The 11,331-nt window shown below is 36.9% G+C and overlaps 1 protein-coding gene across 9 annotated transcripts in view; it reads right to left on the bottom strand.

The window, feature by feature from the left end:
* EHBP1 (EH domain binding protein 1) overlaps positions 1-11,331 on the bottom strand; it is a 305,206-nt gene that overhangs the window by 269,449 nt on the left and 24,426 nt on the right. For all 9 annotated transcript variants that reach the window (XM_014532030.1, XM_014532029.1, XM_014532025.1 and 6 more), the window contains one exon: positions 699-756. In XM_014532030.1, coding sequence (XP_014387516.1) covers positions 699-756 — 58 coding nt within the window. The remainder of the gene's footprint in view (positions 1-698; positions 757-11,331) is intronic.

The following is an 11,331-nucleotide window of genomic DNA, read 5'->3' on the forward strand; positions in this document are numbered from 1 at the left end:
GAGCACTATCTCAATTTGTTGAGGTTCTGCTTCCCGGCATATGTCGACAGTTTGGCTCAAATAAACTCACAAAAATTCTTTACAGGTTTCAATGGTTTTTTTACGTTGACAATATTAATCAAAACTCACTACATCATGTAATTAACATCTGTGTGTTACACTGTATGTAAATTTTAGCTCAATAAAAATAAAATTTGAAAAGATACCCTTAATAAAAATCTGTGCAATTGCTATTGAACATTTTAAAATTCTATTCTACTCTCCATAAAGCTATCAGTCCAAAAAATATAAGCCTTTGAAAAAAACAAACCCTTCTCTTCTTCAACTCAGCAATGGACTCAGATAACTCATCATTCCTTATGTGTGCCCCAACCTCATTCTCTTGGAATCTGAATAAATTATTCCTACGTACATTTTATAAGTGGTGCCTATTTAATTCATGATACCCTAGTACAGGGAAGTTAGATAACTACTTACTCCAGGCTACCAAATCCAAGATCAAGGCTCAGATATCTGGCTTCCATTTTAAGAACTTTAGAACAAGATTACAATGCCTGGTCAATCATTTTAGTAGACTAGAAATAACCTAAGATATCTAATAATGCTTTAAAATATTCAACGGTAGGGCCAGAGAAGCTTAATAATTTAACTTAAAATTGAATTCAATATTTAGGTGAGAAATGTAGAAACAGACTAACCTTAGAAGACTTCCTTCGGCTTCTTCTTGTCCAAACTACCACCAATTTATCTGGCTGCCTGCCAAACAAGAAAAAGATTAAATATAATTTATCTTAAATCAAAGTAATGTGAGGTTTGGTTCCAGTATATTTATTTTTAAATTTTAATATTTTTACTGATTTTGGGGGGTGGGAGGGCTTAATCCTCACCTGAGGATACTTTTCCATTGATTTTTAGGGAGAGTGGAAGAGAGTGGGAAAGACAGAGAGAAACATCTATGTGAGAGAACACATCGATTGGCTGCCTCCTGCATGCCCACTACTGGTGAGTTACTTAAATGTGTTGTGGAGGAAGTTAAAGTGAATATGGTGAAGTCTGTCAGTTGAAATGAATATGAACAAAGAGTTAAATAATTTAATTTTTTAAATTTCACTGAACTTAACTCTCAAACAGTTGAATTAGTTTGTTTCCTAAAACAATAGAAGTTTGGAGGGTGTGTTTTTTGTCTTAACATAAATGCTTCCCAAAGTCTGAGCAGGCCCTAAGCAAAATTGTGAAATAGGTCCCACTTGACTAGGCATCCTTCCCCCCTTTATTTGCAGCCCCTCCAATTCAAGGGCCATTCTTCCTTGGGTATGCAAAATCAACATGGTGCTCCATTATAGCACACAAAATCACAATAGACAAATGCTCTTCAGATCACTCATTCTTTTCTATGGTAATTAAAATCCCCCCCCCCCCAGGGTATCTTAGGAGGTTATTGAAAGGAAAGAAATCTGGGGAAGTAATTTGTATTAATTTAGGGGATAAGAATTTGTAAAAAAAAAAAAAAAAAAAAAGATGCTTCCAAGATGACATAGTACTAGAGTGGAGGTTAGAAAACTAGTTTTTCCTAGTTCTGACCCTAAGTGACTTTAGGAATGTCTCTCCATTTTTCTGAGTCTATTCTGTAATTTATCAAATGAAGAGATTGCACTAAAATCTCAGCTAGTTCTGAAACACTATGGTTCAATGACTGTAAGGTTAAATGACTCTAACTGGTTAAATATTTGGTGGTTTAAAATGAAATGAGAAATTCAGGAATAGGGTAAATAATTCGTGGCAAGGAATCACTTGCCTCCTATCTTCTGACAATCTAGAGGTAGCTAATATTACCAACAGAACAGTATTATTTGTGTGTGTGTGTATATAGGAAGAAGTAATATTTTTTAGTAGAGAATTAAACTGACCACCAAAGATTCATGCTCCCTGTCCAAAGCATAATGTTAATCTTGGGAGGTGTAGCAAGAAGTCCCTTATCCCCACCCCATCCAACCACCACCACTGCCACCATGTATGCATTGAGATGGAACCATATGATACTCCTTACCACTGGAATGTGAGAAGTAACCTGTGCCACTTCCAGAATAAAATGGATAATAAATGAGAATGCCTTCTCCACAGCAGCTGCATGGAGGTGGATTCTAGAATGCAGAGGGCACAGTCATAATGTAAAGGGTGTCTGGGCCCCTGAATGACCACATGGAAAGACAGTCAACCTGGAATACCCTCTCTAGACTGAGGAGTGAGGAAGAAATAAACTTTGATTAGGTTAAGCCACTAGAATTTGTGGGTATGTCTATATAGTGCCTCCTCAACATTCTAGAAAATTTAGTAAATTAAACACACACATATACATAACAATAAAACAGTTGCTGTCTTGTAGAAGCTTACATTGCAAAGTGCTGAGACACAAACCTTTTTATGTCTTACTAGTTTTCATTTATATGAAATCAATGTTTCTAAAGATAAAAGACAGTTATACTTCCAAACTTAGTAATATTTAAGCCTCTGCGCTTTTCCTAAATTAAAAATAAAGAACCATAAGTCCTTAGAACAAAAAATGTACAACATATTCCTCTCACCACAGAATCCAGGATATGCCTATAATGAGAAAAAGCTCAAAATATTAACCCTGAAGTTAATGTGAATAGGCACTTCACTAAATAACAAGGTTACTCTTTTTAGGGAAAAGGGCTCTTAGCCATAACTGAACATTTCATGGTGGAATGCTGTGAATATTGAAACAAAAGGTTAGAAATTGTTTTATCACAGAAATACTCTAACTCTACTATTTCTCAAGTAATTATTTTTATCCTTCAGTAGGCACATCTGCCTCCTATTGTACTATCACTGCTGTAGCTCCAGTTAATTATACTCCTTTATGCTTACTTCACAAGAGTTATTTAGCAAGCTATAATAATTAATTCAACAAGAAAAATAATTATACAAGACAAATTATGCAAGTACACATATATAGGATATATTTCTTTTTGTAAAAATGAAAGGATAGTTCTAATAAGAGACGTAAATCTTTGTCACTTAAATAAAAATACTTTCATTAAATCATATTTTGCATCTTCTTACCATTTTTTTTTAAAATATATTTTTATTGATTTCAGAGAGGAAGGGAGAGGGAGAGAGAGAGAAACATTAATGATGAGAAAGAATCATTGATTGGCTGCCTCCTGCATGCCCCCTACTGGGGAACAAGCCCGCAACCCAGGCATGTGCCCTTGGCTGGAATTGAACCCAGGACCCTTCAGTCCGCAGGCCGACACACTATCCACTGAGCCAAACCGGCTAGGGCTTCTTACCATCTTTAAAATATAGTCACAGTGATTGCTTTTGGTTAAAAATATTTAACTGGTAATGCATATGGACTTTCGCTGACAGGTATTTCTAATACCTATGTATCAGTATTTAGGGACAGCACCATTTCAACTGACAGACTTCACCATTTGGCAGACTTTAGATGAGTGACTTTACATGGCCTGTTACACACACACAAATATATCCCCAAATAATACTTTCCACTTTCCTTATTATTTTATAGAATCACCCATACTACTTCCTTCAATTTAGCATGTTACTTACTACTTTTTTTTCTATATCTGTTGTAATAAAACTCACATGTCACTCACATAAATATTAGTATTTCCAAGTTACGTACTTAGCTCCCTGAAACTGAAGTTAGTAAAAAATTAAACAAAAAAATACATCCACTTAAACCATTCCCCAGCCTTCCTCAAAAATCATTTTCATCATTTCTTCTCAGCACATTTCTGTAATTGCTTCAATCATGTGTTTGAATGATTACACTGTCTATCTTGCTTCTACCTGACTTCAAAGTTCTCAAGAGATTTCCTGGTATTTGTGAAGCATTTACTGGGAGGAAGGTGGGAAAGAGAATATGATGAATAAAAGAATCACGAAGGCAGACAGATCCATGTTTGAATCTGGTTCCCTTTTTTCTGGTTATATCATCTAAGCCTCAAGGTTCCTCATCTGTGAAATTAGAACCTCATATAACCAATGCAAAAATCACTTAAGATAATGTAAGAAGAGTGCTTAGCTCAACCTGCCATTCAGAAAATTCTCAAATGTTAGCAACTACCCCTTGTAATAGTATATGCACAGAGCTTCCAAACAGTTTTGTACAATCATCCTCCTCTTAAATGTGTACAACGAAGGATCATCTAAGGAAAACTTCTAATATAAAAGACAAGTGGCTGGAAAAGAGAAAAACAGAACTTGAAAGGCCCAGGACATTATCGCTAATATCCTTAGAAATATAAAAGCTATTGTACCCATGAAAAATATTAAAAGAATATTTCAAGAATAAGAAAGTATTCTGGAAACTGTCATTTTTTTAATTTAGAAAAGCAAAAATTGAAGAGTTGGAAGACAAAGTTGAGGAAATCTTCCAGATCTAAAAGAAGGAACAGGTATGTTAAAAGGGAAAGAGAAAAGAGATAAGAAATTTAGATCAATCCAGAGTTAAATAACTGACTAATCCCCCAGGATGATAGTTAAAAAAAAGGTCTCCAGATGTCACCTACACTGCAGGCCTAGAAAGAAACCATTTCAAAGTAGAGCAGGACCTGAAGGCTCGAGGGGAAATTTGAACTGATGAATCACCAATGTTTAACTGTTTAGAGAGAGATTATGAGAGGCTAACAACAAAAAATTAAGGATAATAATGATAGACAAATGGAGAGAAAAGGCAAAAAATAAAATAGCAATTTTTAACACAAAAAAAAGCAAAAGAAAGGAAATGTCACAATATCAGAAGGCTCAGTTGCAAACAATAGTAAGTCATAACAATGAATTCTGATCTACATCTGATTGGAGAATGGAAAGGATGGGGAAAGGAAAGGGGGTAAGTGTGCTTTAGGGAGGAAATGTTACAACTTCAAAGATGAAAATGACTACTAACAGAAACAGGATTTCTTTTTTGGGTGATGAAAATATTCTAAATTAGTAATGATAGTTGCACAACTTTGTGATTATATTAAAAATAATGAATTGCACACTTTTGAAGGGTAAAGTTTTTGAAATATATTTTTATTGACTTTTTTAGAGAGAGTGGGAGGGAGAGGGATAGAGAGATAGAAACATCCTAATATATAAAAACCCTGGGTCGTAACGACCAGTAATGACCGAGGCTCGACCAACTGGAAGTCAGTCCTGCAGTCAGCGCTGGGTTGCCGTGGCAAACCAGCGCTGACTGCTTGCGCTGCAGATGCGGTGCCCCAGCACTGACTGCTGAGGGGGCTGTGAATCAGGGCCAGAGAGAGGCCTGAAGAGAGAAGCAGTGTCTGATCCGTTGCCTCTGTGGCAGCTTTTGATCAGCACTTGCTTCTCTATTTCTCTCCCAGTCTGGCCAGCAGCCACGCCTCCATTTCTCTCCAGGCCTCCACCGGGGCTGCTGATCAGCCCTGCCTTTCAGATCAGGCCCCGTTGATAGGTCCAGAGACGCTGACTGGCATAAGAACCAACCAATCAGAACCAAATGTGGGTGCTGTGAAGAACCAATGGCTGCCTAGAAGGCAGAGATTTTGACGCTGATTGGCATAGGAACCAACCAATCAGAACCAAATGTGGGTGCTGTGAAGAACCAATGGCTGCCTAGGAGGTGGAGCTTCTGACGCCAACTGGCATAGAAACCGACCAATCAGAACCAAATCTGGGTGCTGTGGGGAGCCAATGGCTGCCTAGGATGCGGAGCTTATGATGCTGACTGGCATAGAAACTGACCAATCAGAACCAAATTGCCCAGCAAAGGAGGTCAGTTGGGGGCGAGATCAGGCCTGCAGGGGAGGGCAGTTGGGGGCAACCAGGCTGGGAGGGGAGGTCAGTTGGGGGCGAGATCAGGCCGGCAGGGGAGGGCCACTGGGGGTGAGATCAGGCCAACAGGGGAGGGTAGTTAGGGGTGATCAGGCAGGCAGACAGAGGCAGTTAGGGGCAATCAGGCAGGCAGGCAGGTGAGCAGTTAGGAGCCAGCGGTCCCAGATTGCAAGAGGGAATGTGGGTGCAGGCTGGGCTGAGGGAACCCCCCTCCGTGCACGAATTTTGTGCACTGGGCCTCTAGTCTATATATATAAAAGGCTAATATGCAAAGTGTCCCCTCGGGAGTTAAACCAGGAGACCGGGAGTTCGATCGCTCGCTATGACATGTGCTGACTACCAGGGGGCGGCATGGAACAAAGGAAGGCCCCGGCCGGCAACCGGGAAAGGAAGGCCCCAGCCAGCTGCCAGAAGGCCCTGATCGGCCCTGATCGCTGGCCAGGCTTAGGGTCCCTGCCCATGCACAAATTTTGTGCACCGGGCCTCTAGTCAATGATAAACATCAACATCAATCTGCTGCCTCCTGCACGCTACCTACTGGAGTTCAAGCCTGTGGGGATGGGGAAGGGGGATATGTGACCTGACCTGGAATCAAACCAGTGACCTCTGGGTTCATGGGTCAACACTCAATCACCAAGCCACACTGAAGGGTAAATGTTATGCTTCAAAATTATAACTAAAAGAAACAAATAAAAATAAAATAAAAAACAAAAGTATAATATTGAAGAATATAGAGTACAACACCAGAAGAATTAAAAGAGTTGAAAGTGGTTTTCTGTAGGGAATGAGAACAACACTTGGGAGGGGTAAGACAAGGAACTGTTGTGTTTTTTTACTACAAGTTCTGCAGTACTCTTTTATTTGTATATACCACTGTAAAACGTAAATTTTAAATGGTGAATCTTAGTTACGAAACAGAAATTTGGGCCCATAAATAAACCCACTACACACTAGGGAAAAGACAGTCTCTTCAGTAAATGGTTTTGGGAAAACTGGACAGCCACATGCAAAAGAATGCAAATGAACCCTTATTTTATACCTTACACAAAAGTTAACTCAAAATGGATTAAAGACTTGAATGTAAGACCTAAAACCATAAAACAACTAAAAGAACACATGGGGATAAGCTTCTTGACATCGATCTTGGCAATGACTTTTGGATTTGACACCAAAAGCAAAGGCAACAAAAGTAAAAATTAAAGACTGGGACTACATCAAGCTAAAAATCTTCTGTACAGCCAAGGATACTATCAACAAAATGAAAATGCAAAAATGGGAGAAAATATTTTCAAGTCATATATTTAATAAGGGGTTAATATTCAAAATATAGAAAGAATTTATACAATTCAATAGAGAAATAACAAACAACCCAATTTTAAAAAGCAGCAGAAAAAACTGAACAGACACTTTTCCAAAGAAGACATCCAGCCCGATGTCTGTAATAAAGTGGTACAGCCACTTTGGAAAACAGTATGGCGGTTGCTCAACAAATTAAAAAATAGAACTACCATACGATCAATATTCCATTTCTGGATACACATCAAAAGTTAACAGAATTGCCCTAACCGGTTTGGCTCAGTGAATAGAGCGTCAGCCTGGGGACTGAAAGGTCCCAGGTTTGATTCCAGTCAAGTATATGTACCTTGGCTGCGGGCACATCCCCAGTAGGAGGTGTGCAGGAGGCAGCTGATCGATATTTCTCTCTCATCGATGTTTCTAGCTCTCTATCCCTCTCCCTTCCTCTCTGTGAAAAATCAATAAAATATATATTTTTTAAAAAGTTAACAGAATTATTATCTTGAAAAGGTATCTGCACCACCCACACCATGTTTATTGCAACATTATTTACAATAGTCAAGACATGGAAAAAACCTAAATGCCCATTATAGATGAATGGATAAAGAAAATGTGGTATATTTATACATGTTATTAATTCATACAAAAGAAGTAAATCCTGCCATTTGTGACAACATAGATGGGTTTTAAGGGTATTATGCTAAGTGAAAGAAGTCAGAGAAAGACAAATACTGTATGCTCTCATTTACATGTGGATTCTTAAAAAAAAAAACTCATAGATAACAGAAAACAGTTTGGTAGCTGTCAGCAGCAGAAGGGGTGGGAATGGGTACAGGTAATCAAAGGTACATACTTCCAGTTATAACATAAATATGTTCTGGAGATGTAATGTACAGCATGGTGACTATAGTTAATAATACTATATTGTATATTTGCAAGTTGCTAGGAGAGGCCCAAGCCGGGTAGGTTAGTTGGTTAGTGTGTCATCCCGATACACCAAAGTTGCGGGTTCCATCTCCAGTCAGGGCACATATACAGTAAGAAGCAAACAATGAATGAATAAATAAGTGGAACAACAAATAGATCTTTATCTCTCCCTCTCTCTCCCCACCCCCTTCTTTTCTCTCTCTAAAGGCAATAAAAAAATTTTAAAAAAGAAGAAAGTTGCTAGGAGAGTAGATCTTATAATTTCTCACCGTAAGAAAAAAAAAAGCAACTATGTGAGGTCATCGGTGGATATTAAATAAACTTACTGTGGTAATCATTTTGCAATATATGCATATATCAAATCACTATGCTGTACACCTTAAACTAATACAATGTTATATGTCAAACATTTTTTTAAAAAGAAGAAAACTGGTCATATTTGAAGAATTACAATTTTAAAAGGTTCTCAGCAGTTAAGGGAAAAAATTTTCCATGAGTAAAAAGGAATGTAAAAATCTGGAGTAAAGGTAAAAATGTACATCTACTGGATTAGAAAAAAACATGAGATCAAACAGGAAAACACATTCTTTTAAAGTCATGATCTCTATCTTTGATCTTAATTGCATCTTTATATATTTAAAGAACTGATCAGTCACAAAAGACTCAGCAAGTATTTTTAAGAATTTATATAAGACTACTAAGAATGAAGGCTAGAAAGGATTGAATGAATGCTAATAGATTATATACTACAAGAAAATGGAGTCATTATATCTCACTTGAGATCATATATCTTACTTAAGATCAAAAAGAGCATTACTCAATTTGACCTTCCTTATTCACCAAGGCTCCAAATTAACTTGACCATTCCCTGGGAAAACACATCCTCAAAAGATTCACCATCATTGAGGATATTTTTAAAAAGAATAGCAAATACTTGCATGACATACAGTGTATATGTACATATACAGAGAATGATAAAGTTGGAAATCTAGGAGAAGAGTACATAGGCGTTCTTTGTACTACTTTTGTAACTTTTATATATCTGAAATTATAAAAACCAAATAAAAATGTATCTTAAGAAAACTTCTATGAGATTTGATGGAATTTATTATATTTTTATATATAATTTTATAGATTGTGAGTTTATATATGTAAGTTAAATTATTACATCAAATATAAGTAGCCATTTGACTATTTCACCTCTATTCCTATTAATTAGCAAAAAACAAATTTTTTTTAATGGAACTCCTAATTGGGAAAATACTGGTGGTGGAGAATAATCTTATGTTCAGGATCACCTTACATGAGGTGATCCTGAAGTAGCCAGCTTCCAAATAAACAGTCCCAAGGTTGAAGAAAACACCTAGAACTAGTTTCTGCACAGTAAAACAGAAAATAATAGCATTTCTTGATGACTTTCAGGCACATAAATAACACCTATCAATCAGCAGTCTGGTCCTCAGCTTAAAATAACTCAGATTCAATACAGTTTAGTCATAACCAAAAAGAAACAGGGCTGAGTTACTTTTAGATATACCTCAACAAGAAGCTGCGTATATTAGATGTATTCAATAGTCAAGATATTTTTATTTACTCCTAGGACCAAAGATTAGCACCAACTAGGAACTAGTTCCCCTAGAACAGTGGTCGGCAAACTGCAGCTTGCAAGCCACATGCGGCTCTTTGGCCCCTTGAGTGTGGCTCTTCCTAAGCCTTCGGAGTACCCTAATTAAGTTAATAACAATGTACCTACCTATATAGTTTAAGTTTATACTCCCCCCATGAAAGGATTATTATTTCATTATCCTTTTTTATGCCTTACTGCTGCCCAGAGAATAAAATTCAAACTCAAAGCCTTCCTCAATTTGACCTCTACCAATCTTCTGATATAATTTCCTACACTGTATGCTGAGTACAATTTAGACCCTTGTTCGAAGAACATTACCTGTGCTTTTCATTCTGTCTCCTCCATGTTGCTAAATGTAATAAACATTTTTGGGGTTCATCGTCTAATTTGACTTCTTAACAGCATTGACACTTGTCCATTTCTTCCTCTTTGCAGGTTCATCCTCTTCTACCTGGTCCTACCTTTTTTACCTCACCCCATATTTAAAAATTAACTCAACATGGATCTCAAAACTCAGAAAGCCTAAATGTAAGATCTAAAACTAGAAAACTCTAAGAAAAAATAGGGCAAAAATTTCATGACATTAGATTTGGCAATGAATTCTTTGATATGACAAAAGTACAGCAACAAAAGAAAAGGTAGATACATTGGACTTCATTAAAATTTAAATTTTTTTATATCAAACACTATTAACTATTGAAAACTTTTATATATCAAGAAACAACATTAACAATTTAAAACTTTTATATATCAAGAAATATTAACTTTTTCTTCTTTTTTTCAGTTCAAATTCATTTCCTTTTTATTAAAGTTCATGGTACCATTAAATGGTTTGGTACTCAATAAAGGAAAACCTGTTCAAACAAGATATATGTTATCAGTATATCCAGGTGATTGTTTACACTCAAGTAGCATTACCAGTAAATCTTTGGGAAGCCTATAGATGGGGTTTATACTTTGTCAAGGCCCAGTTCCTCTGGAATGGAGATTCCCAGTGCATTTAAAGTTGGTCTCAGTTCCTGGATCACATAAGGATAGATTTCCTCATGAGATCCTGCTTTGTCCTTAACAACCTCTAGGATGTGAACAGCATTAGTAAAATCATTTAACCACCTGCATGCCCACAAAGCAGGCATGCAAATTTCATTAAAATTTAAAACATTTGTCTATCAAGAAATAGTATTACCAGAGTAAAAAGGCAACCCACAAAATGAGAGAAAATATTTGCAAATCATGTTATCTGATAAGGGAAATTAATATCCAGAATATATAAAGAACTTCTACAACTTAACAACAATAAAAATCCAATTCTACAACTTAACAACAATAAAAACCCAATCAATTAAAAAATGGGCAATGGACTTGACTTGAACAGACATTTCTCCAAAGAAGTTATACAGAAGGCACTTGAAAAGATGCTCAACATCAGTAACCATTACAGAAATGAAAATCAAAACCAAAATGAAATACTGCTTTTCAGACTCATAAGGATGGCTCTCCTAAAAAAAAGGAAGAGAGAGAGAGAGAAGAAAGTAGGGAGGAAGGAAGGAAGGGAGGGCAGTTAGGGGCAACCAGGCTGGCAGAGGGGGGCAGTTGAGGGTGACCAGGCCATCAGGGGGGGCAGTAGGGCAGTA

This window comes from Myotis brandtii, unplaced genomic scaffold (genome assembly GCF_000412655.1).
Source record: "Myotis brandtii unplaced genomic scaffold, ASM41265v1 scaffold84, whole genome shotgun sequence".
Lineage (NCBI taxonomy): Eukaryota > Metazoa > Chordata > Mammalia > Chiroptera > Vespertilionidae > Myotis > Myotis brandtii.